The sequence below is a fragment of the Accipiter gentilis genome, chromosome 24 (genome assembly GCF_929443795.1).
Source record: "Accipiter gentilis chromosome 24, bAccGen1.1, whole genome shotgun sequence".
NCBI classification, from domain to species: domain Eukaryota; kingdom Metazoa; phylum Chordata; class Aves; order Accipitriformes; family Accipitridae; genus Astur; species Astur gentilis.
In genome coordinates this window covers 25085402-25112015 of record NC_064903.1, presented here as the reverse complement: position 1 = coordinate 25112015, position 26614 = coordinate 25085402, and the positions used below count along the sequence as shown (strand labels likewise).

The 26614-nt window shown below is 44.1% G+C and overlaps 2 protein-coding genes across 8 annotated transcripts in view; one reads left to right on the top strand and one right to left on the bottom strand.

The window, feature by feature from the left end:
* The window catches only part of LAS1L (LAS1 like ribosome biogenesis factor), a 39565-nt gene extending 28766 nt beyond the window's left edge, over positions 1-10799 (bottom strand). For 3 of the 5 annotated variants that reach the window (XR_007509468.1, XR_007509469.1, XM_049827877.1), the window contains exons 1-7: positions 10599-10799; positions 9744-9869; positions 9486-9555; positions 8218-8299; positions 7017-7214; positions 5030-5076; positions 1687-1796 (exon numbers count right to left, since the gene is read on the bottom strand). Coding sequence is in view for 3 of the 5 variants with exons in the window: in XM_049827877.1 (XP_049683834.1) it covers positions 1687-1796; positions 5030-5076; positions 7017-7214; positions 8218-8299; positions 9486-9555; positions 9744-9869; positions 10599-10795 (830 nt within the window). In the remaining 2 variants the exon portion in view is untranslated. Of the gene's footprint in view, positions 1-1686; positions 1797-5029; positions 5077-7016; positions 7215-8217; positions 8300-9485; positions 9556-9743; positions 9870-10082; positions 10571-10598 lie in introns of those variants that run through there. The other 2 variants (XM_049827878.1, XM_049827879.1) reach the window with 2 other exon arrangements.
* Positions 10800-10868: 69 nt separating this feature from the next.
* LOC126050308 (potassium voltage-gated channel subfamily C member 3-like) lies at positions 10869-18634 on the top strand. 3 transcript variants are annotated; one of them, XM_049828046.1, is made up of 4 exons: positions 10869-11103; positions 13956-14002; positions 15808-16334; positions 16943-18634. In XM_049828046.1, the coding sequence occupies exons 3-4, from the start codon at positions 15843-15845 to the stop codon at positions 17744-17746; spliced, it is 1296 nt and encodes a 431-aa protein (XP_049684003.1). In that variant the 5' UTR covers positions 10869-11103; positions 13956-14002; positions 15808-15842; the 3' UTR covers positions 17747-18634. The 3 variants fall into 3 exon arrangements, with proteins under 3 accessions (XP_049684003.1, XP_049684002.1, XP_049684001.1); XM_049828045.1 differs by lacking the exon at positions 10869-11103 and having other exon boundaries at positions 12239-14002; XM_049828044.1 differs by lacking the exon at positions 10869-11103 and having other exon boundaries at positions 12239-16334.
* Positions 18635-26614: the final 7980 nt, after the last annotated feature.

Genomic DNA, 26614 nt, shown 5'->3' with positions numbered 1-26614 from the left:
ACCCCAGGCAGGCCTACGCAGGCTCCCTCCATTATGCTGCTCTTGGAGTATTTGCTATTTGCTCAGGAGCACCCATCAGAAGCAACTGGAAAAACATAACCAAGCCTATTAGCAGAAAAGCTAATTATGACAACCTGTGATAACTGTTGATGCTGTACAGCTTGATGAGGACAACAACTTTGAAACACCGATGCCCCAAAGGCCACAAATACAGTCACTAGCATCTAAATTCTACGTTTGAGTATTCTGGGGGAGGATTTAATTTGATAGATGAAGGAGATTCTTGATTCTTTTGGAAATCCACACAATCAGGGTTGAATGTACTTTGTGCAGCTGCACAGGGCAAATAGCAAGACCTGATGCAACAAAGATGTTCATACAAAGATGATGACAAATAACTGGTAGAATGTGATTTAGCATGTTTTGCAGAATCAGTGCACAGCAAGCAAATCAAAAGCACGGTATTTTCCAAATTAAGTACTTGTTTTGATCATACACTTATAAGACAGTACTGTTATGAAAACTAAGTTTTGCACAGACATAAACTAATAGAAGCACATGCCAACAAGGCAGCATTAGAAAGATCCCAAATAGATCATCAACTTAAGATCTTCACTAATTCAATTTCCCTGTGTGGAAAGGGACTTCCTATGATCTTTTACCTGTTACCAATGCATTACAACTCTTGCCTGAACGTTCCCCGCAAAACCCATTTCACATAAGATGAAGTCTATTGTTCTCACTTGAACCTTTCAAAATCCTTGTTTTGTACTGTGGCAGCCTGTTTCCCCTCTACCATGTAGTTGATGCCAGGTTCAAATAGCTATTTATATATAAAAGCAGCTGCACTTGGTCCATTCATGTTCTGATAGTGGCTAACAGAGGATGCTTAGGGAGAGATTATCAGAATCACAGGTAGGTACAATGGCTTGCTTCCACTAGTACCTTCCAACATCTAGCAACAGACAGTTTAAGTGATACGGAAGTCCCATGTTTAGTAAGTTATGCTTCTCATTACAGAATGTTCATGCCTACTTGCTCATTACTCCATGCTCAGCAACCGATGGGCAACGCCACTAAGGTGCAAGTCTCTTCCTCAGGGTTTTCTTCTGGAACAACATCTTATAACCTCTTAAACTAATCAGCAGCTTGTATGGCATATATATTTATATTCAAAACATCAGGAGTTACAGCTCGTATCTGTAACGCGATACTCTCGCCCCTCTACAGAGTTACACTGATAACATTTCTCAGGGCCGGACAAGATCTTCAAGCAAATTTATATAGTAATAATACAGTCTCAACGCACTGGGCGCTAGAGACCCTGTAGTAATAGAAAGTATAGAAGAGGCCAAGTGTTGCCCTGCAATTTTGAAGAATTCTAAAGGTTACTGTAAAATCAAAGTCTACGCAAGGTTGTTGGGAGAGCTTTTGAAGACACTGAAGATGCTGACATGCCTTGGGGCCAGCATAGCTAAGTCAGGGACAACACCTTGGAGACCATCTGGCACAGGAAACATTACTCATTAACAGAGATTAACAACTCAATCCTCAAAAATGTTGAGGAAATCAACCAATTGTTTTCTCCATGATCAGCTGAACAACACAGTGAAAACATAGTACAACAGGTCTATAGGCCCAGCTCTGCACTGTACCTTCCACCTCAGTTCCTTATCAGAGATGTACCTGTTCTCTTGCATCAGGTCTTTGATCTGAGCCAAAATCCAGTCCACTTCTGAAGAGGAGTCGGACCACAGTTCTCGAGATTTTGAAACAGACTGCACAGTCTGCATAACCTGAGTGAAGGAAAAATCCAAGCATTAACAGAAAATACGCTCTAATAGTGAACAGAAAGGCATTGCTATGAAGAGAAGATGCACATGCCTTATGTACTTCATCAATAGTACTTCAAAAAAAACTCATAAAAGTTCCCCTTCCTAGGGGTTTATTAAAAATTAATATAAGCCATGTCATACTTGGAAAATGCCTGAATTAAAAAGGCAGCAGCACAAAGGAGTCGCAGTCCTGGCATCCTCATTCTGGTTCTAAACCTTGGTCTCCCTGACTTCAGCACAAATCAGGACAGACTCATTTTGAATCATTAACTCCACACGTGGGGTGGGGCATGAGCTTGCGTACTCAGGACAAGGGTTTGCCAGTCGTATTACACATGCAGTAGATCAAAATGTCAAATCAACACAGCCATCTAGGCAACCTGTAATCACCTGAGAGCATCTGATGAATAGGAGCAATACACAAAACAGACTACCAGGTTGTACCAAGAATGGAAGAGAGAATACTGGAGATTAGTACTCCTCTGAAAGTTAGTTATTTCTTGGTTTAATATATACCTTACCTGAGTCTGTCCAGCAAGGTAAGGCACGCCTTCTACTTATGCTCACAACCTACCCAAGTGGCAATTCTACCATCACCACCTTTGATAAAATATCAGCACGAAGCATGTTACATCACCAACAAGTATCTAGCAGATTCTTTTTGGAAGACAATAACTACTGAGAGAAAGGAAGAAATTATTTTTCCTGCCAGGCAGGAATGCAATGTAAAATGAGACTGAAAAACCAAGGCGTCATTTTCAGGACTGTGATTAGCTCTCTTAACCTATATATGCAAAGCTACCACTGCATGCAAAACATACTTCAGATGACAAATCAAGTATAAAGACATGACCTAAAGTGACTAAAGAACCTCTAGCCTACCCATAGGAACAATCAGACAACAAAGTACCCAACATCAGACAACAGCCCCCATGACAGAGTTTATTTTGGCCTAGTTTACACCTTGCAGATTTACATAAACTTTTAAGTATACTAAGTAGTTAACAAAATAGCTAGAGAAGTATGTGGATCAGAGAGCGTACAGTTACATTGTTATAAAGATGACTTAGGTATAAGTGGTTCTCCTTCTTACACTAAAGAGATTAAAGACAGACCATGCATTTATGCAAGGAGACTCACAGTGCTGTCTCCCTGCAGGGAGACTAGCAAAGACACTGTACCGCTCTTCCTATGCCAATCCAGGGTGTCTAAATATAAGCCTAGAAAAGCTTCAAGTAGTATTTATTTGATATTTGGAACATTCATTTGCTGTCATGGTTAGGAAATCATTTGGATGCACCAAACCATCTGCCCTTAAAGGGCACAAGAACAAGCCCATGTCATTTTTTTCAATCCATTTCTAAGTGTCAGAGATTTTATCAGCTATCATCAGTTTTAAATTACATGTCTATTGTTTTACAGAACAGAGTTTGAGAGGCCAACAAAGGACCAATATGCTTGCATCTCTTCAAATGACTAGCAGTAGTTATTAATGCATAAAAGTATTATTATTTTTTTTATTAAAAGACAAACTTTGGTTAAGAACTTGCAGGTTATCAGCCATAAGGAGTAGCACTCCTTGCTGCTGACAGATCTCGGCAAGCCCTTTGCCTACCCTTACTCAGTGTGCCTCAGAGTGGCAAAAATGATATATTAAAAGAAGCTATATCCACAACACATGGATCTACAGAGCATTAATTTTTCACAATTCAGCTGTATTTCATCACAGCTGACAGAATCAGAAGTGCACCACTGGAAATTATTCAACAAGAAAGGCAGCCTTACGGGGTGAACAGAGAAATTTCAAAAGCACAGTGTGCAGCATTCAATTAAACTGAGGCGTATGACACAGTTTACTCTTCTGTCTGTTTTTACACCATTTTGACAGGATAAGTTTCACTTGAGCTTCAAAACAAAAGTTTTGAAATTACTCTTTAGCAATTGACCGACTACTCCTTTCCCCCATTCAACCCTGGCCAGTTTAAACTTTGAAGTTGCATTTTCCTATTCAGCTTGAAATACTCCCCTCTGTTCTGTTAATATTTAACATACGAGGTCACTCACAAATCAATTTGTCTCCTTTACGATGCAAAGCAAAATGTACAAAATAAGCCAGTACCAACTACCGAAAGGGAAGGATGAACAAAAGAGGATCACATACATACTACAAAACCAAGACAACAAAGGAAACTACATGTCAATTTTCAGTAAAATTCCTGACCCTAGTTCTCATTGCTGATTAAGTCTACACTTCACCTGAATATTAGCACACTTTCTCCTTTAGCCCCTAATGATATCAATCAAAATAAAAGTGAGAACAGCTCCCCAGTAACAACAGTGTGTCAGTGAGGTCGTATCCAAAGACATTTTATGGAGTCTGTAACCCAGCTCTCACCACATCTTAAGAACTACCCCATTATTAAGAAGGGGAAGCTGAGCAGAGAGAGATTTCTGGAGCAAATTATTCACAAACCTGAACTGCAGCACCTCAGCCACGGGGTGAATACAAAAATATACAATGGATAACAGAAAACATGGGCTAGTGACTTCTGAATGACAGGTCTCAATTTCCAGACACACTAGGATGAACGAAAACAAGCCGAGCACTATCCACCTGGACAAGGAAGACTTGGGATGTCCAACAAGTACACATCTCATTTATAAATATGAACAAAGTGTTTGCATTAGAAATCATCACAGTTGAAATTGCTTGTTCTCTGCAGTAAAGCTTTATTTTGGTAAGCCATGTATGACAAGACTAGGATGGACATCTGAACAACGAACTAACCAAGTCTCTCACTGCACATGCAGCAGTCACAGGTCCCCTATGGGCTACACACTAGACAGCAGCACTACTTTAGAAAAGAGTACACAACCTGGCAAGCATTGGTAGCACTTGGACACCAGCGTACTGTCACCTCTGCAGCACTGATACAAATACCACTTCTGTATCACTGATGCTTCTGGACAGATTCTAACTGTGGGAGGACGCTACAGGGAGAAAAAAGGGATCCCTGCAGTTATGTGAAATAAACTCCTGGCACAGCAATTTAGTCATGTTAGCACCCAGTATTTCAGATGAGGCCTGGCCAAGAGCACCAGTTCTTCATTTTGGGCAAAAACGAAGAGAAGACTTACTGCCCCGAGCAGGAAATGAGAAGAACTAAAAATGCTAACGGTCAGATTGCACTTACCCGAAACTGCTCATTCTTGTAGGATATCAGCACATCTCTGACTTTCTCTAGAAATAAACATAAATATATAGTTTAAACAAGGAATGGATCAACCATATAAAGGAATTTTGCACCTGGGCAAACTGCTTAGTTCTGCTGAGTATACACTCAAGGAAGACATAAGTCAAATGAAGTCACAAATTCCAATTCAGACAACACTCTGAAGACTCCTACAGCTCCCAGACTTTTCCAGCAACATAAATTTTATCAAGTAGTGTTGAACCAGGAGTTCAGTATTTTATCACTAACAGTGCCCAAAGACAGGCAAGTTGGATAAGTCCAGACACCTCAAAAAAAAAAAATCCTAAATAGATCAGTTTAGGAAGAAATTGTTCTGATTCATATTTGATGTCCTGTTCTGATGCATATTTGTATTCCTTATACTTGCATTTTAAATCTATTGCAACAGCACTGTGGCTATTCTCAAACCAACCATATCCTTATTGGACCTTACTAAACTTTAATGTACCATCTACAAGAAACTTCCTTTCTCTATCTGTGTATCGCTTTTACCATACCTGACATAGCACCACCTTTCAAAACACTTCCCCACTCAGGTGTCATTGTCACCTGCTATCACGATGCCCACCACCCCATCTCAGCTAGATAAAACTTCAGATGCATTTGAACTGTAGGACTTGTATACCATTGCCATTCCATTACTCTGGACATATAAATCACAGAATCTACTGTATCATTCTGTGGTTCTCTGTCTCAGCAACTGGGGGTGGGCTGTTCTTTTTTTTTTTTTTTAGGGTAGCCAGGAAGAGAAAGGAATAGCACATGCTTGGATCTCATCCAGCATGAAGTCAGACAGAAGCCCAGACATAACTCTCTGACAAGAAAAGTGGCAAGCGCTGCTGCATTCCAAAGTTTAGTACTGCCTCTAAGTTTGGACTGTTCTAATAAATTCTGTATTAAACTCAAAGTGCACAACAAATTAGCTAGTATTTTCTGGATCACAGCTACTGTATCTATGCATGAGTCTGTGACAAAGGAATCTAGAAGAGACTTGCAACAAATCCATAGAAACTAAAGCCAGAAAGATCATTATAGTCACCTAGTGTGACCTTCCAGGGAGCAATAAGGGTCACTTCAGCATTTCTGCGCACTCTCTGGACCTTGGATTGGGCTGCTGTAATCTGTTGGATGAGTTACTCCCCATAAGCATGCCATGTTTTGCCAGAAAAAATTCTGACTAATTTGGTTTTACTGTTTGAGGTACTGTTTGATACCTCACATGCCTCAAACTCGCACACCAGCCATCTAATCCGAACTTCCACTTCCTCCAATAAGTGATTCAAACTAGAAATCCACTTTGAGAAAAGCTCCTTATTTGGGTTTCAAAGACTTCTGGTAATAGAAAAGCAATCACTGGTAGAGTTTACCAAAGTTTTCCCATTGTTTTGCACTTTGTATCTTCGATTATGTCCAGGCTGAGAGACTGAGTTACCTCAGTGAATTTTTTTTTTTTTTAAATGCTACTGGCAGCTAGTGATTTTTCTGTCCGCATGCGAAGTATTTTGAAACTGGCTGAACTGCCTTTATCCTGCTCTTGCTCAAGTTATGAATCTACAGAGTTCTGAGGGCTATAAAAGGACCATAGCCTTATTTGTCAGTAGCAGCCTCAATACCAAAACAGTAGCTGTCAAGACACTACAACTAATTTTTACAATATTTGGTCCTAAACCACCCCAGTGTAACTGTTGCTACTGATTAGGATGCTGTATATTCAATAGAAGTAAAAGATTTTATGCTACAAATTCAGGGAGCTAATACCAAAAAGGTCAGTCACCCCAAGAATCCATCAAGGCCCAAAGAGGAATCCCAAAAACCTGAGCTGAATCTTTATGCATTGTCAGGGCTAGAAGATGACACCTTTAAACTGCTTCCTCTAGCATGGGACATATCTAATCCTTGTATCTGTCATTGTTCCAGGGATACCTACCATGAAATTCCTTGTGTTTCTGACAGGCCTCATGCTGTGGAGTTCGAATCTCCCACGCATCATTGTCCAGCTCTGCATTTGCTTCCACCCCTTCCTGCTCCTCTTCCTCTACCTCGTCCTCACTTTCTTCACACAAGTTATTGCCCAGCTGACGACTCCAATAAGTCTTGCGTAGCCACTCCAGCACAACATCACAGCCTAACGGAGAACAGAAAACATTCTCTTCTCAGTGAGGTTTTCTTTGTTATTTGGAAAAAAAAAAAAAGGGAAAAAAAAAAAGGTGGCACATTGCTGGCTTGCATTGTGAAAAAGAGATGCTCTTAACAAGTTACCAACCCTGAAATCACATACAACTCCATTGCTGGTGAACGAGTTTTAAAAAAAGAAACAACAAAAAACACAACAAAAAAACCCCATAACCCAGTATCACAGGCCTGATAACACCCACCCACTGTCTTTTTGGCTACAAAAAAAAAATGGACACTGCTACAGCGCTACACCTCGCCCAAGCTAGGCCAAATTTAAGCAGAAACTAAGTCCCAGCAGTGGCGTTCTGATGAGAAAAATGAGTCAATTCTTTAGAACCACCACGACGAAACATAGTGTCTATAATAATAATTTTTTGTGCAGAGACTACACTAGGCATACATTAGATAGAATGGAAGGAAAACCAGTTTAAGGACCCAGCTAAAGTTTATTTAACTGGCTCCTCAGTGCTTAACCCAAAATTCTCGGGAATCCCTTCAAACGCCATGAGCTGGTCATTCATTAAGGCTTGCAGTACCTACTGCATTTCTCCCTAAATGGGATTTTTTAAGAGTCTCAGGTATCTCTAACCCATCAGGAAAAGCATTTACCTCTTTCCCCGAGATGAACTTCCTGTGCTGTAAAGAAGCAAGAGGACCAAACTACTGTTTCCAGTATTTTTTGCAGGGGAAGGAGAAAGTCTCTGAACACCTGCCCTGTGGGGCACCACAGCCTGGAGCCACCAGACACAGTTCAGCTAGCCCCACAGGGCAGCAGCAAACCCTCCCAGTGTCTCACACCACAACTCTCCCTGCCACGACGAGCCCGCTGCCTGCCCTGCAGCGCCCCAAAATCGAGGGAGGGGTGCTCCTCTCAGGGCCTGCAACACTGGCATTGCCACCCCATGTGCGCCTCAGGCCAGGCCCTCCCCATGCCACCCTCCAGCAGCACTCACCCTTGCGGCACAGAGCTAGCCGTGGCAGCTTCCCATGGGTCAGCTCATGACGGAGATCCACAACCCAGATGGGGATATCCACCTGGAAGAACAGCCATGGGCGTCACCCCACAGTTCCTACTGCATCACGCCACGACTGTATGCAGCCCTGTAAGGCTGCAGAGAGCTTCTACCTGGGTGCAAATGGCCTCTTGCAGGCCACTCTGCACCGCAGTCCTGCAGCTTCCCACTTCAAGGATGGGCTGAAATCCCCTCCTCTCTGATCCCACTCCTCCTGTGGCCATACAAACTTGGTATTGTACAGTTTAAGTTCTTCGATGTTACTTGCAACAACAGATGTCTTTTTAGACAGAGGTGCTATATGTAATTTAAGCAGTTAAATTATATTTAAACTGATGAAACATTCTGGATGACAGTTCGTATATCAAAGATGCAAATCGTATCATATATAATACTCAAGTCATACACGCTCCAAGTTGCACACAATTTTTCCCAACTTTCCTAAGGACAACTAACTTTAACTATGCAAGACCTCTATTTTTAAGCTTGATCAGTTTTAAAAGATGAGAAACAGCATCTTTCTTACAAACCCAGGGGAAAAAAAATAAATCAATTCATCATTCTCACATAGGGGCCCCAGACAAGGCTGCATATATAGAATAGTCGCAAATACTGCCTGTTCTTCACTTTCAGAACTTGCTGTTCAGACCCAGATATGATGCTTAGTGCAGCTGGCACCAAAATGACTCAAGTTAGTCCTGCTACTACAATTATACCTTGAACCTTCCCTCCTCCACACAGAAGTGGACAAGCTCACCTCAAACAAGAGACATGAGGTGAAAATGCCTGCAAATGTGATGAAGTGCTTTTTACGTATAACCTTGTTTGCCAAAGACTAGAATTTATAAACTACATATTTGGCTCTTTTTCCATATCTCAGCAGCTAAGAAACAAAAATGTGTGATGTACATGTCAAGTGGGACTATTTACAGGTAAATCAAGACTTCTGATTACATGTTATTCAAAATGCTTTGGTGACCATCAGCCTTTGTTACTCCTAATCTGACTTTAAAGAACAAAGTTTTAGAACTAGTTACATCAAGCTTCTTTAGAACTTTGCAGTTGAAAAGAACTGACTTCTACATCCATTATTTTGGTTACAAAAGAATGACCCCCCCACAACTCCCTCCACCCAGCATTGTTAATAGACAATGCATTTGCTCTCTGTATATAGGTAAGTTATTGAGTAACTCTTATTAAATATTTACCTCTCTGGCTAATTGTCTCAGAGGAATGCTGACCATTTTCTGCTTCCTTTCTGTGATCAAGTTGACAAACCTGCATGCAGGTTACAGAAAAGATAAATTACTATCAAGAGCTGCAGAGAAACGTGGAGGCCCACAGACAAATCCCCCACACGCTGTTACAGCTCTGCGGTCCCAGAGACGCAAAGTGAAATTAGGCAGCTGAATACTACTACCTGTCCAGGTCTCTCTCTCACAGCACACAGGCCTTCAGAGCCCTACCTTACAAGAGCCAGCCCATAAGAGAGGATGAGCTCATGCGACTTCAATCTGCCAGATGAATCCAGGACCTTGCAACGAATCAGTTCAGCAGTGCAATCCACTGCAAGAGGCATTTTTGGACCATACCTGGAGATAAAGGAAAAGCAGGTGAGCAGTCTCGCAGCAGTACACTCCCACTGCAAAAAGTGTGGCTTTCCGGCTACTTTTTGTGCTCTCTGGTACACAACAGCCCGAGAAACCGCATGCAGAAAGACAGCATCAAGGGCTCTCTCCAGAAGGCTCTTATATGGACCAGTGATTACACGGCTACTCCTAAGCATATGTTAAAGGGGTACTTACCGATATGCTCAGCACATACCCAATACAAGATGCCATGCCTAGACTGGTCTTGTTGCAGCAGGGGCAACGAAAAGAGGAGGAGGCGATCTGGAGGCCTTGGATACCTCGCTGCAGTACTCTGCCTTCAGAAACCAGCCAGTGAACCCGCAAGCACGCAGGGCTTCTGCCTCCCTGAGGCCCACGGGGCCGGCCTACGTCTGGCATGAGCTACATGCCCGAAGCCCACTGCGTGAAGAAGGCGCCCCGCAAGACGGAGCTGCCCGCCCGGCAGCACCGACGGACTGCACAGTCAACCCCGGCCGCGGAGCAGCGCCGGGGGCGGGGGGAGGGGGGGGGGGGGGGGCGACGCTGCGGCTGGGTCCCGGGCGCCCTACCGGCCCGAGAGAGAGGGCGTCAGGAGCAGCCCGGGGCGGAGGGCCGGCAGGGCCGCTCCAGGGACGGAGGCAGCAGCCTAGAAGGCAGCGCCTGCCCCGCAAGGCCGCGGCGCGCTCCCTGCCCGCGGTGCGCGGCCCGTACCGACTCTTCCAGGCCGAGACCCTGTCCAGCGCTTCCTGCTGCAGCCGGCTGTCTCCGCAGTACAGCCCCACCATCACCTGGTCCCACTCCGCCCTGCCCCTCCACGCCACTACAGTCCGCAGCGGCCTGAGGCGCTTGCGGGCCGGGGACAGACACCGCCGCCCGCGGCGCCACGCCAACTCCGCGCCGCCCGCCATTCCGCCGCCGTTCCCTGCGCCCCGCCCACCGCGCCGAGCCTGCGCGAGGGCCGCTTCCGCGGCGGGGGCGGCCGCGGGGCGTCGTGGGCCTGCGGGGGCTCTCGGTCCTCGGCCCGCCTGGGGACGTGGCGCGCGCCCGGGGGCTGTGGGGCTCGTCTCCCAGGCGTTGGGGGGTGGGGGGGGGTCCTCCGGCAGTGATTCGCCGTAGGGGCCGCGGCCCCCGGCCGAGAGGGGCTGGGGTTTTTGGAGGCGGCGCAGAGCAGACGTGTTCTCCCCTCACGCAGCTGGGGGAGCTGCGGGACGGTGAGGTGCGTTCGGGGTCAGGGCAGAGAGCGGTGTGAGGAAGGGCGGCCGGAGGGCTGGCGGGCGGGTTGCTGGACCCGGTGGGGCGTGGAGCACAGTCCCGCAGCAAGAGGGGAAGGCGCTCGGATCACGCAGGGCTTCACGCTGTCTCCGCGGGCCCTCGCTGACTCAGCGCTGCCGGGAAGACGGAGCCCGCCACGGGCCTCGAGGGCGAGGCCGGAGGCAGTTCTCCTCAGCAAAATGGCGCGGATCATACGGTTGCTTTCGGTGTCCCTGACCTCCCAGCCTTGGCCGTGTGTGTCTGCGCTCGCAGAAGACTTAACTGCTCTTCTTTCCAGTTGCAACGTTTTGCAGGTTTTTGCTGTAGGCTGAATCAATAAACGGTCCAGGCTGTAAATCATCTTTGGTTTGGCGGGGTTTTTATTTCTCACGCTTATGTTTTCACCGATCTGTTTGCATAATCCCAGGAATACGCTTGTGTTAGAGGTCAGAAGGGCAGTAGAACTGAAAGGTGGGATGGGGAAAAAAGTACCGGAGGTGGTGGAAGCCCACAGAAGCTACTTACGCTGGTTTTGCTAGTAGAAAAGCTAAGCCTGTAGGTTTTGGTGCTATCTCCACCACCTAAAGAGTAGCTTGGTCTTTCCTCAAGGCTGACAGGACTTTGGGATAGCTTAAGCTTTTTTGTTCAGTATTCCAAAGAAAGATCTTTGTTTGCAAAACTGTTAGTCATCCTCCCCAGCTTTTTATGAACTTTCTCTGAAGAAGTGCTTGTATGGGAAAGCTAAAACTTCTCTTACATTCTAGTGCAAACGCCTAATTTAGACTAATACGAGTGTGCCTGAGTGCATAGTTGAGACCATGTGCATCTGAGTATGAGTGAATGGGAAAAAAATTACAGAACTGCTGCCCTGTATGAAATATTTTATTAAGTACCACAGATTGTGGGAGAGAAATGCTGAATGAGTTCTTTTAAAATACCATCTTTGAAAAATGCCTCAGTTCATTACAGCTTCAATCTCCTCTCCCCTGCCTCCCCCCCAAAAAAAGTCTACCTTGTTCTTTGGCGTTAATAATTGTAGGCCAAATTGAAACAAGAGTTTCATTACTCAAAAGTAAGGTTGAGGGAGCAGATTTGACATTTGTTGCCAAACTCCTGCAGTGCCTCACTTAGTGAAAGTGAATTCTTAGAAGATATGAGGCAGGGAGAAAACTTGGAATAGGGCCCCATTCTCTGGAAATGGAGTTGCAGTTTTCATCTGCTTAAAAAATGTCCTGAAAGGACAAGCTGTTTACTGCAATCAAAGGGTCTTATTCAGAGCATAGGAACACCATGTGTTGTTTTGCTTGCCAGATTATTTCTGGATTTCAGAAATCAACTGCAGTGCAAAGTTGTAAAAGGCAAATACTGCAGTGCTGTGGAACAGATAGAATACATCAAACTTGATCAGATCACCTGCTTCCAGAACCTCAGAGACATATCAGAAATTAAATTAAAAGGAGTGTTTTTCATTCGTATTCTCTGTGGAGAGGGAGAAAGAGCTGAAGAATTTGGTGTCTGTTACAGAGATGGAAGGGAGCAAGGACTGAACTAGCATAGATTTCACATGCTTCATGGGCTTTCAGAGTCTGGATCTAAGGGGAATTATGCTTGCGCTGTTGCTCTGCTTGTGATGTCTGGCTATGAGGTTGCTCAGTACAGAATTGGGAGGTAATGGACAAAGGAGGCGTGTTGCTGAGAATGTCCCACACAAGATTGGCAGCAATTTGCCACTCTAGTTTCTGCAGCATTGCTGTGGTGTTGGCTGAGAGAAGAGGCCAGGATTGTCTGTGGTGTCCCTGTAGTACTTTGGGAATCTGGATGGTTAGGGTGAGTGAGGTTACTTGCACCTGCAGGTGAAGTGCTAATGAGGAGCCAAGAACCAGACTGCTACCTAGGTAAAAGGCCTAAATGGAAAACCTATTTTTTAACAGAAGGGAGATTTCAGTGTGTCAGGGTAATGTAGGTAGTGGATTAAAATGAAAAATCTTGCAGGTGAACTGTGATAATACTTCCTCTGAAGAGACATGAATCTGCTTTTCTTTTGAATAACTGAAAAGGAAGACCCCAGAGCCTTCCTGAATAATCTTGCTCTTGCTGGGAATAAGGAAATTCCTTTTCCTGCTTTCTTTCCAGAGAGCTTGAAGTAAGCAGAGGTGATACTTAGAAATGGCCTTGGAATGTCAGCCGAAAGTAAACTCCACATGCAGCGTGCCTTTCTTGACTGAGACTAACAACTATGTGCCAAGCTTCTTCCTGGATTAATTGATGACAAAAAATGCGTTTAAAATCAGTGGGTTCGAAAGAGTAAGCTTTGGGTTATCCAGAAATGAAGAAATAAACCCTTTAAACCACAAAAGGAGAGAGTGTGACAAGAAGATGGGAGGTCAGGTGGTTTGTTTGTTTGCTTCTGTTGTTTTCTATATTATTTTTTAACTCAAACTTGAATAAGGCACAGCCAAGAACGAACAGTGCTCTGTCTGCCTTTCTGTGGCTTGATAGTTTAATCTTTAATTGGTCCTAGGACATTTGAGCTCCACGTATTTTCCAAACACCATGGCCCTTTGAGATTGTTAGTAGAGCAGTGGGTGGCAGTGTAGTGAGAGCGTATCTGGCCTGGCAGTTGTTGCCTTCTTGTTTGAGTGTTATTCCCCGAGTGGGGAGAGCGACTGCTGATAGGGTAGAGAACAAGGGAGAGGGGCCTCTGCATCTTCTCAGTGCTATTGGCTAGTTTTGTTTTCTGGCATCCATGAGAGTTGAGCTTTGGAGACTCGCCATCAAACATCCTGTTTTCACTGAATTTGTCTCTGTTCTTCCCAGTCTCTTCTCCTTTCTTCTGGTTGCAGAGTTGCTGCAATAGCACCAAGGTAAGAATATGAAATGGCACTTCTCGGCTCATTTCTTACATGGGGATTGTTATGTTTGAGCAAGAGGTGTCTGGCAGATACTCTAAGCAGAGAAAGGCAATTTTAGCTGGGATCTCAAAAATCACTGTGCTCTTTAGAAAGCTAGGCAACAGAGGCCAATAATGTAACTCCAGATTTGCTGAGTGCTGAATTAATCTAACCTGCTTAGAATGTGGATTCCTGTGCAGCAAGTACTAAGCAATGCCTGCACACTTTTAGTCCTTATGCTCAATCCTGCTCTCGTTGAAGTTACTGGAAGTCATAGGGTAAAGCTGCATCGAGCCTCACATATGTTGGGATTGGCAAGGACAGCAGATGGGCAGTAATTCTCTTGTGCCATGAGTGTGTGACCAAGCTGCAGCTTCCAGTCTTTTCTGATAAAGCTGAATGAAGTGCTGTATGTAGTTCTTCTGGGAGTCTCCCCTGGTGCCAGGCTTGTTTCCCTGCTAATCCTGGATGGAAAGGTTTGTTGCAGAAGTGACCTGTGACTCCCATGCTCAGCACTTTCTGCAAAAAAGGGAGGAGGGACAACTGGAGTTTCTGTGTGCATGGTTCCAGCACACTAAGCAGCCACCTCTGGGTAAGAGAGGAAAGGTAAGGGTAAGGAAAGATAGAGAAGCATGCTTTGTTACAAGAAGAGAAGGGCCAGAACTAGAAATGCAGGGCGTAAGAGAAAGTTGGATGGAAATGTATAGGAATGGAGGAGGGGAAATGGAGGGGTACAGACAGTCAGAAGCGGATACCTGTGAGTGAAAGACAGTCCTAGTCACTTTCTCAGGAACATCCTCCCCCTATTCTGCACCTCTCCTACGTGCCTCTGAGGCTACAGAGATCCTTGGTTTCCCTCCCTTCTTAGAATAATGTTCATAAAGCAGGGCTCAAGTTTATCCCAAGTATGTAGGATTTTGAAGAGCAAAACAGGGGATATATTACAGGAATTAAGCAACTGAACATGCTTTCCAATGCCAGAGGCCTTGGCAGCAGGTTCTGGTGCTATACTGAGATGTTAGCCAACCCTGAAGGAGGAGGCAATATGTTGTTCTGCATTTCTGTCTAGTCCAGGAATCCTGCATATAGATTCCAGGTAAAGAGCAGCTTCCTGCAGAGAGAAAGGTGATTTGGTTCAGTGGGACTCTGTAAGAAGACTCAAGGAAAAAACATAACTCAGACAACCTAAATGTTTCCACAAGGCAGCAGGATCTCTTGTGAAACTTGTTATGCCAGGCTCAACACAGGAGATTATGTTTAAAGACTTGTTTGGAGAATAAACTGTTGATGACTGTTTTACCTCTTTGGCACATGGAGGTGTGCTTTACTGCTTGTAAAGAAAGAAATTGGGGGCGGAGATGGAAGAACTAGAGGAGGGGAGGGATAGTGGAAGGAACACCTTGGGAATGAGACTCAAATCAGTTTATTGCAATGATTATCTACAGCATATGAACAATTATGGTAAAACAGACTCTGGATTGTGTGCTCTGTCCCCATGGGGAGAAGCTGAGAGGGAGAGCAATGCAAACCAGATGTTTGTCATTTTGTTTGATGCATCTCCTGAAAAGTGCTCAGACAATATGGCCATGGAGCAGAGTCTGGGAACAGGCACTGAACATGATAGGAAATGGCAGAAGTGCCTTCCTGCCTATAGGAGATGCATGTTGCAGGTACAAAATGTGCTTTAAAAGCACTGGAATGAGGTACCCTGGAAAACCTTCCTGCTCCAAAACTTGCTTTACTTCTTTTAATTTGTGTTCTTCTCTTTTTGACTGAAGATAAGAGCCTATGAGGACTTGCATCTCCCTCGCAGATGGAAAGCTCCAAGGAAAAAATCATCTTGAATATTGGGGGAGCCAGATATGAGACATACAGCAGCACCCTCCAGACCTTCCCAGGGACCAAGCTGTGCAGCCTAACAGAGCCCCATGCCCCAAGCATCTATGACTATGATCCTACCACCAAAGAGGTTTTTTTTGATAGGAGTGCTGAGATCTTCAGCTATGTGTTGAACTATTACAGAACCAAACATTTCCACTGCCCCATCAATACCTGTAGGTCAGTCTTAGAAGAAGAGTTGACTTTCTGGGAAATAAATGAGACACAGCTAGCATCCTGCTGCTGCCTGAAGCTGAATAATAAAGAGGTCCATCCAGAGGAGTTTAACATTTGGGATGAAAATGAACAGAGTGATGACCAATGCCTCATAGTCCAGACAGAAAGAAGGGATTTCAGCTGGCGAACCAGGTGGCAGCCAAAGATTTGGTCCATATTTGAAAAACCCTTTTCCTCTTTCAGTGCTAAGGTAATACTGTATGTGGAGAGGGGCATAGCCTGTGTCCTTTGGGATTACTGGAATGGGTCCATGAAAAATGCTAATGGGTTCATAGCTTTGATAAGTACGCTTTGAGTCCCAGATTAAAAAAGAAAATAAAATTCTCTCTTCTCATTGACAGACACCTCCTTCTCTTTTCTTGTCCCTGTTCTCTATACAAAATGCATGCCCCCTGCCTCTTTAAAATGTCAGGCATGCAGAGCAACAAGCACAAGTCAGAGACTGCAGAGGATGTTTTCTGTGCTGCTGATATTTCTGGAGCCAACATTTAGTGCTGAAGAGGCCCTCAGTGTGAGTCTGTCTGTATTACTCCAGCTGTCAGACATTTCCCCTTCCTGACAAACTCTGATATATGAGTTCAGGTGTTTTTTCCTTTGACTCCAATCTTTTCTATTATTTTTCAAATCTGGAAGGAGAAAATGCACTGCATGTGAGCAAAACAATGGTGATTTGAGAAAGATTAATCTGGGATTGTACTGTGCCTGTGGAGGGGATCCTGGGGTTGTGGTGGGGGAGTGAGGTTATGCAATACTTGTTTGTTGAATTAATTGCATGCATGTCCTCTCCTCCCTCTGCAGTGCTTGGCTTTTATTTCTCTGCTGTTTGTCGTTGGAATTGTCATCATATTGTGTGAGGAGACCAAGGCACAATTTGAGTTCTTTACTGCTAACTTCACCTCTGTTGGCTATTCTGCGGTCTCCCACAATGACCATGAACCCTATTACCACCAGGCTGCCTACTTGCTTCATCTGGAGCTTTTCTGCGTCCTCTGGTTTACTTTTGAGTTCTCTGTGCGATTTTGTTTCTGCCCAGACAAGAAGTTGTTCTTCCAAAATCCCCTGAACGTGGTTGACTTCCTCTCCCTCTCCCCAGTTTATATTGAGCTCTTTGTGGCTGGGCAGATTCAGAGAATGCCAAGCCTGGGGCTTTGGTTGGGCTTTGTTCGCATTGTCTATCTCCTTAAACTCCTGAAGATATCCAAGCTGATAGAAACGCCACTGATCCTGAGGGTTCTGTGCTACACTCTCAAGTCTATCCTCAGAGAGATTTGCATCCTGCTGATGATTTTGGCCTTTGAGACCCTCTTCTTTGGCTCTTTCTTTTTCTATGGGGAGTTGCTTGGTAGCCATCCCTCCTACACAGGGGTGCTGCACTTCACTGACACTCTTGTTTGCTTCTGGTGGGCTTTGATCACACTCACTACAGTGGGCTACGGAGATATCATCCCTCTCACCACAGTTGGCCAAGTGATGGCAGCCTTAGCTGCGGTATCCGGCATGTTAACTATTATTATCCCAATACCTATTTTCCTGGTGAAATTTAAAAGCTATTACGACATTGCTAACTTGAAACAGAAGCTGAAAAGGAGCAAGACACATTAACACTTCAGAACGTCTGTTCCCCCTTGCCTTTAGCAGTAAACCTTCAGCATGGTTTATTCCCTTGGTGGGAAGGGAGTGCAGATAGTTCTTACTGCATTTACTTGCTGCCTTAGCATGTTTCAAATGATTGGTTAGGCCTCAGGTTGCAGTACTTGATACACAACTGATCAGACCTGTTGAATCCCATGGGTCTTTCCTATATTGTACTTCATCCCATGCTCTTTTACATGCCTCTCTCTCATCTAGCTGTTTGGAGGCAGGCTGTGATGCTGCATTATAGCCTGAATGTGCACCATATAGCCCAGTTCCGTGACCTGGGGCCACAGCATATTCCCTTAGCTGGCATACACCCCATGATGCTAGCTATGCTCTTCATCACCTGACAGACCATAATCTCATTTTGTATGCTGGGAAAGAAGATTTGTGCTCGGTCTTGCTCTGACAGCAAGGAGGAAGCCTGGGTATTTTTTTTTTTAACAGTGTTCTGTTTCCTCATTTTACCTAAACAAGCCAGTACATCTGATTTGCCTGCACTCACGCACATGTAAAGAAGGCAGCAGTCTGAACTGAATATCTGTGGTCCTGAGAGCCAGCAGTGTTTGATAACCTGCTTTGCGGGCTCACAGGAACTGCTGTGGCATTCAGGTAGCAGCAAGGGAGCCCTCTGACAGCAAATCCTTTTTGGTTCTGCTGAATTCAATGGCAACCTTTCCTTGATCTCAGTAAGATCAAAATTGCATTGGAAACTTTCAGTGGATGAACACATTTCAACAGTTCTTGATTTTTATGTAACAAAGTCACTGAGCTATTAGCCAAAATATCTATATGGTTTTGCTGTTCAAAGCATAATCTACAGTACTCAGTATTATTTTAATGTAATTTACTTTCTTAAGGCATAGATATAAACTAGGAATATTTATCTTTTAACTAACTGGATAGTCTTAATTGTTACCTATGATTAATTTTGAAATAACAAATATTGTTGAGCTATGAAAAAAACCCCCACATCCCATTGTTTATATAGCAGGATGATGTGCTAAGATTATTTTGTTTAGTAAGTAAAAATTTCTGTATACAGTAACATTTATGTATTTAAATTTCATTAAGGCTGTATTTTTATTGCAATTTTGATTAAGTTTTGTCTGTCACTACGACTTTCCTGTTCAGGATAGCATTTTAAGGCTGCTTTATTTTTATTGAAACACCAGGTAACTTCCCTCCATTCCAATGCAATTACAATGAATTAGTTTTTGTCTAAAGAGAAAGAAAAAAACACTGCAAACATTTAAGGCACAAAGCACATGAAAAGTTGGAGACACCCTGGCAGTGGAAGAAAGGCCTAGGTGTTCTCCTGCACCCACCTTTGCTATGCATAGAGTGGAGGGGGTGACCAGGGTAAAGCTACACATGCTGGTGCATAGGAATCTTTCTTTATTAGATCGAAGTGGTGCTATGTTTTCTGTGAGTCTTCTTGGAAATTTATATTAATTGCAACAGTTTAACGGAGATTTATGAGGCCTGTTCTCGAGTTTTCCCCAGTCAGGTAAAGGGTCCATGATATAATCATAGGCCATGACCCCATTTTAAGAATCCAAGTCAAATCCACTGGAACAGTTACATCTTACTGGCTGCGAAGTTAGGAGGTAGTTCAGAATGCTGCAGTGCTTATTTCCATGCTTACTCTGCTGGTGTACATCTGTTTTTCAGCAGCTGCTTCACAGGAGACAGATTTTTCTGCAATTGAGGGGAGCAGCCTTCACTGCTGTCCTCAGAAGAGTGTGGTCTCCAAATGCACATGGCAGTCCCACTTCTGCACAGAAAGCATGATATCAACATCAGAACAGGCTATTACACTGCTCTTTGTAACACAACTCCATTTAGATCCAAAGGTACATTCCTGTCATGTCAGTTAGCATCTACTCCTCTTTGTCGTAAAAACAGCAGTTACAGCAGCAACATTAAGTCAATGTTGATGTGATAGAGGAACTGTAGTTCCTCTGATCAAAGGATCTAACTCTGCTGAGAACTCAGCACTGGGTTTATCAGAGGAAGAATATGTACTCTAAGCTCAAAAAACCTACATGGAGTTGGTGGCGAGCAGAATTGGTTAGATCGATATTTGTTGTTCAGTTAAAGAGCAGTATATGGAAAATCATAATCTACGAAGTGTTGCCAAGCTTTAGTCGGATTTCAATGCCTTGCTTGTGATCTTCATAACATATATGTTATGGTATCCTTGGGGAAAGAGTCTCATTTTCTGTGAGTCAAAATGCTATATATATAAGGAAAACAGTTACTTAAAAAATACACTTAACTTAGAGAACAGTGCAGTGAATGATATAATTCACTCCAGAGAATAATCATCCAGCTGAGTTTCAAAGTGACGAAGACATAAATATACTGTCTTGGCTACATGCTGGAGTTGCCTCTTTTGAGGTTTGTCCAGTCACCAGAAGATACTGTGGAAAAATAGCTTTCTGTATATTAATAACATATAAATTATAAAACTAGCTCCACAGTAGGTTTAGGGATTTGAAGGCTTGATTGCAATAAAAGTCAAAACAAGAGAAAAGTTCTGTATGCAAACACAGTAATATATTAATACAGATTTTATGTCCAACATAAGAAAGATGTAATGAGGCATTTTTAGCACATCAAAATCCTTCCATCTTTATTGATCAGAAAGTAAAAAAACCCACTTCTCATAGCATCATAGAATCATAGAATATCTCAAGCTGGAAGGGACCCATAAGGATCATCGAGTCCAAATCTCTGCTCCTCGCAGGACTGCCTAAAACTAAATCATATGACAAAAAGCACTTGCACTCCTTTCATGAAAATATCGGTAAAAAGAACACACTCCTGCAAAACAGCTTAGGCTTTCCCAGCAGGCAACTCCCTTAGGTATGCTGACCAGTACTGCTAACTTGTGCTGACCTCTGAATTAGCATGAAATATATACAGCTACCCCTCCTTTCATGTTCTCAGTGCTCCCCAGTGTGGAAGGATGAGGAGTTGCTTGTCACTGGGAAACACCAACACAGCTTCACACAGTGCAAAAGTGATGGGGAAAAGGGGCCTGCTCTTGGCAATGCAGCTTTGGCAAAGCAGATGAGAGTCCCTTCCCCTCCCTAGACCACGCTTTTCTCTCTCTTGTGGAGCCCCTTAGCTGCAGATTTCCAGCAAGAGGAGCACTGTGAGGAGTTGTGCTTTAGTGAGTGATCAAGGGAAAAGCATTGCCGCCTGCTGGTGTTACCCACTATGAAAGCAGTTGGTGGGGCAATTCCCTGATGGCTCCAGTGCAGCCCAACAAAGGAAGGTACTGAGGCTTACCCATGCTTATGACCGGCTCCTTTGGCCCTGCTGGGGAGCTGGTAACTGTACTTGCTTACCAGCCTGTGACAGCCTGAAAACAGTTAAAAGGTCAGTACTCCTGTCCTTCTCTTCTGTTTTCTTAATATTGTCTAAACTCAATGGGCTGAATTTCCAGTGATTTTAGCCATGTTAACTCCATAGCATCCCCAAATACTCCAAAGCATGTGCTTGCTGCTGTGCTTCTGAGGGTTGTGGGAACTCTGTGCTTCCTGTGCATTGAACATGGCGCAGTTATGGGACCCAGCCTGCCCCAGGCTGGGATGAAGAAGCCATAAGGCCCTTGCACGAAATCTCTTGGTCAAGTATTTCATTATGGGATGGACCAAACCCCATCCTCTGCTTCCCTCATCCCCTACAAAGGCTATTACAGAGATCGATACTGTTCTAGAAGTGATAGGATGTCAGACTTATTGTACCCATGAAACGGATGACAGGGGCCACTGACACAGCTCCGGACACTTTCAGAGAAACAAGCCATGTTCTCGGCTACCCTGAATACTGCCAGCACCATGACTGGTGAGACTTCATTGTGCCAGTGAGGGCAGTGACTTTCCTGGGGCCTCAGGGTATGGAAAATTTAGGGTCTGGTGCAGCACACTCCCACAATCATTCAGCCTGCATGTACAGGGCATCTGCATAGCCTGTCCGTGGGCAGAGTGACTCAGCAGCAAAGGGAAATTCAGTTGTGGATGGTGAAGTCAGAGCCTGGTGAAGCCCCAGGCTCTGACTCACAGAAAGCAAATGCATTTGACATATGCAGGAAGTGAATGAAAGTTCCCAAATCTGGATGTTTCTCCGGACTCAAGAACAAGCACATTCAAGAGGTACACTGACTCTCAGATGGTCATGCTGTTAAACTTCTGCTCACTGAAGTGCAAGCAGTGCCCCTTCCAGATATTGCTGCCTTTCTGTTTTTCTGTGTAATTGTAGCCCTGCTCTCCTGGACATATTTAGATTTGATGACGTACTTGTCTGAAAAGGTTTTAATTCACATCTCACAAAGTTTGCAAAGAAGTGATGGAAAATCCTTGGTGACTGAATGATGGGAGTGTGTGTGTGTGTGTGTGTGTGTGTTTGGGGGCCCCTGTCCACTTGCTGTGGCCAGGCAGTTTGTAACCACACTGATGCTATCACATGTTGAACAAACCTGTTTTCAGCCTAAAGGTTGTGCCTGAAAAAAACCAGCTGCTTGCTGTTCTAAATCCTTCCTATCTAACGCTCTCAGTATCCTTCTTTCAGCCTACCCCTGCCTGCAGAGGAGCATTGGAGGAAAACCGGTGAGAAGTGACTCATAATTCCCCACCAAAGGCCTTAATTGCAGCCACCCTCCCTCCTGGCTGCCAAACTGCAGAAGTCATTCTCCAGTGAGGCCACCTTTGTCACTATTTAAGAAGGAGACTTGAATGATGTAGTGAGGTTGACTTTAATCTACTGCTTGCTTGGGTTTCTTTGAAACAAATTTCTGTCCCATCATTCATTTGGGAGCAAAATATGAAGTGAATATCCTTCCCTCACCCCAGCTTTGCATGAAGTTGATCCTCTGTGCCCCCTGTGTTAGCAGTGTTAAGTACCATATCCATATCTATTCACCTGGTTCTTGGAGGCCAATATGGTTTTATAGCATAGATCAGGTTGTAGTTTTAGTCTATTGCTTTTTGTTTGTTATAAAGCTTGTGACAGAGTGCACAATTCTCTCCTTTCACGTTGCTGCCTTGGAGGTATATTTAATAATAACAATTAGAGTGCACAGGACTCTTCATCTTCAAAGTGCTTCCGAAAGATGAGCTAATTAGTCCACAAACTTACCAGTGGCTAAACCCTTTGTCCTGGTTTCAGCTGGAATAGAGTTAATTTTCTTTCTAGTAGCTGGTATACTGTTATGTTTTGGATTTAGTGGAGAATAATGTCGATAACATACTGATGGTTTTAGTTGTTGCTAAGTAGTGTTTATACTAACTCAAGGATTTTTCACCTTCTCATGCTCAGCCAGCAAGAAGGATGGCGAGGCACAAGAAGTTGGGAGGGGACACAGCCAAGACAGCTCTGTGGGACATTTGCTTTCTTTTGCAGATAGGACACCCTTACACTTTGTCTTTGGGATTACTAAAGAAAGGAAAGCCTCAACCCCTCACTCAGCAAAGCATTTGAGGTTGTGCTTCATTTTAAGCATGTCTGGGAGCAAAGGACATGTTTAAGTGGGCTTAAGATCCCAGCTACCTGCCTGGGGCAAAAGCTTCCTATTTATTCTGGACCTGGATAGACCCATGCTGGAGGATAACAAATGTGTAAGCATTGTTGGGACGGTCTTTCCCTCACAGCCCTGATTAGCTGCCCCAGGTAATAACATCATTGGTGATAACATTGAGGACATAGCACCAGCAGCTTTAATGCAGTTTGTATCAGCTTGTCACTGACCACAGGTAAGTATTTGAGTAACATAAAGTGGTGAAGTCACATCTTCATGGTTCCTGCTCCTTCCTCTAACTGCTGTAAATTGCACTTTACACTTGCAGCATAGATGCAGGGTGTAAGTACCTCTGAGTGTATTTTTTTCTAAATGGTTTTCCTGCCTTTCTGCTCTTGAGCTTTATGAACTGGAGATCTGCAATTTCTAAATGCACTGAGTAGAGCCATAGTGCTCTAAGAAAGGCTTCCTCCATCCTAGCAGTTTTGTACAGTGACTGTCTCAGGCTTTTTGCTTTTCCTTTTGGGAGATTTCTTGGCATGATTTAAAGCTTTTTACTTATAAAAAGTCCAATTCTCTCCTGAACAAGCAGAAATTCTGTCTCAGTGATATCCTATGTCAGGGTAAGTGCATACGGTGCTAAAAAAAAATAAATCATTAAAGTGAATTGCCTTTTCGCTTTCATTGTATACCTTGTCCTGTGACAGAGTGTAGAAAGGAGACCCCAGCTTATCCTGAGGTATGCTTCTTTTACACATCTTTATTTACAGAAAATTTCTCTAATATTTGCCATCTTTCTCATCTCAGGCTTTCTTCCACATTACTGTAAATGACTTGTCTGTTCATACACCCTCCAGCAATCCTGATATCTGCTCTAGAGTTAGTCACCCCTAGCTACTCCTTAGTGTCCCCCAACTCCGATCTGCTTGTGTGTGCTCTGCTACCCCTGCACTACTGCTAGTGCAGTAGCAATGAGCTGGAAGGATATAGTCCTGCTGTATACTTCAGGGAAACATGAACTGCCCCAAAGCCAATTACTCTAGCGGTGCTCCTGTTCTTCCTCATTGGAATCCCTTGTCTTCTGGATATGTCCTTACATCTTCCTCCTTCCCTCCATATTAGCAAGCTGGAAAGGACAGAATATCTAGCGCTCATGCTGTGCATCCCTGGTCCGAGCAGTGCCTGAAACCCAGCCCGAACCCAGCACCTTCACTCACCTCTGACTGAAACCTGATGTTGGCCTCAAATTGTGGCACAGCCTCTGGGTAAAGTTCACCTGTGTCCTTCTTCTGACCCAAGCCCTGAAAGTGTGGCCACCTCCTCCTTGGAGTCCATCAGCCTATGCCATATATTTTCAGATGTGCCTGTGTGGCACGGGGAAATTCAGAAGCAAAACTTTGCCGGGGAGATCTCTTCTGTGACTCATCTGTGCTAGGGAGGGGAAAGTTTCTTTTTCATTTCTGCAGCTTGGAGAGGCACATCCTCTCATGCCTCAGCAGGCCGAGTTTCTGACTTCAGTCTGGGCTGCTGCAGTAACAGTGTGTGGGGGGCCGGCGGGGGTGGGGGGGGGGGCTGTGCTCCGTGTGAGTGGTGCGAGGGGAATCATCCTTTTAAAATATGCCTTTCTGTCTCCCTCCCCCACTTTCCTTTTTCCTCCTTCAGTGTTGTCACCTTGTAGTATTTTAATCGGAGGAAGCAGATATATCAAGGAAGTCAATGGCAGGGGCGAGGCAGGCAGGGGGTGGGGGTGGAGAGGAAGAGGAGGAAAATCACATCACAGCCCAGTCTGCCAGTGTAAACACTTGATAATTTCCTGTTATTGTAGCCTAAAATGTACCATGACATCATTTGCGGGCCTCCCAGAATCACCCAGAAGGAGGAAAAGCCAGCATTCCCAGCCCGCCCCCAGTGTGTATCCAGGGGATTCAGACCCTATAAGGCAGTGAAGTTCTGCAAGCAGCAGAGATAGAGTTTCGAAAGCTTTCTTGTTCTTGGCAACGTGGAGATTTCACAAACAGGAAAAACTGCTTTTACTTTTCCTAAAGGGGAACCATTTATGCCTCATGAAATATTGATGCCTTGAACCATGGTTACTTTAGAAGCAGAGCTGAAATACAAGAAATGCTCTTAGCTGAGGACAAGCTGAGGGAGCCCCTCACCAAAATGACATCAGTTCATCATTCCCAGACATCCACGTTTTTATAGCACCCACTTTTATTCCAAATCACTCTACAAACAAGGTAGTTAAGTCAAAAGCTGTGGAGTATATAAACCAGTCCAATATGGAATTAATTTTATAATTCTGAAAGGTGAAGCTAGCCCTCAATATAGCAGAGATTGCCAGTGAAATGTTCTTCCTCCTTTCCTGAGCATTCTATCGATAGAGACATTTACCAGGAAAGTGAAGATCCAAGCTCTTCGGAGCCTGGATACACGAACTATCCTGGAATTTGACCCAACAGGTCAGATTTGTGTCTCAGTTACAGTTAATCCTGAATCACTGCACTCAGTTTGCATGACTGTAAGAAGGAACAGAATCAGGTTCATAGAGATGGGCTCTCATAACTTTTCTGAGAGGGATAGTAACTAGGCTGATTCCATACCACACCCTTCAGCTACAATCTCTTTGGGCAGCCTTTCCCATAGACCGCAGTGGGATATCTGCAAAATTTGTTTTTTCCTAAGCAAGGTAACAAACTTCATAAATACAGTGCTGTATTTATAATCATTTGGACTCATACTCTCCCCTGCACACCTGCCAACTGATTGGCAAGCATAAGGAATTACAGTGTAACTTTTTGTTCTTGGAACAGGAGAAATTAGTGTTTTCATGTTATATGTAAGGAAACAGAGGGACTGAGATTAAATGGACGGCTACCTTACGGAATAGAATGTATTCTCTTAATGTGGGCTTAAACCAATCCTAAACCTCCAAATAGTATCAGAAAATTAGATTTGTCTTACCACAAAGTAGGCTTGAAAAGTCTGAAGAAAGTCAGCCTAGAGAAGAATGATACAAGCAAGTCTAGTAAATAAAGCACACTTGGGACTGACATTAAAAAGAAAGAGAATGGTCTTGCAGTTTACTGGACAAAAAAACCCAACCATGTAGAAGTTTTGCTGTTTTTACTCTCACTTGGACTTACTGGAATACAAAAGTATGTTGTTCCCCATGAGCTATTTTTGGATAGGAGAACCAAGTCATTCAATTCTTCACCATCCTGAGGTCTTTTCAAAGCTATATATACAAGATGACTATCATTCGTTAAGTAGTTTGCTCTTCATTCCCAACGCTGCAGGGTGCAGCA

Excerpts from the sequence above, each read along its gene's own strand:
- LOC126050308 (XM_049828046.1), top strand. The coding sequence starts at position 15,843 with ATGGAAAGCTCCAAGGAAAAAATCATCTTGAATATTGGGGGAGCCAGA. Across the intron at positions 16,335-16,942 it reads TTTCCTCTTTCAGTGCTAAG|TGCTTGGCTTTTATTTCTCT; the intron begins GTAATACTGTAT and ends CTCCCTCTGCAG.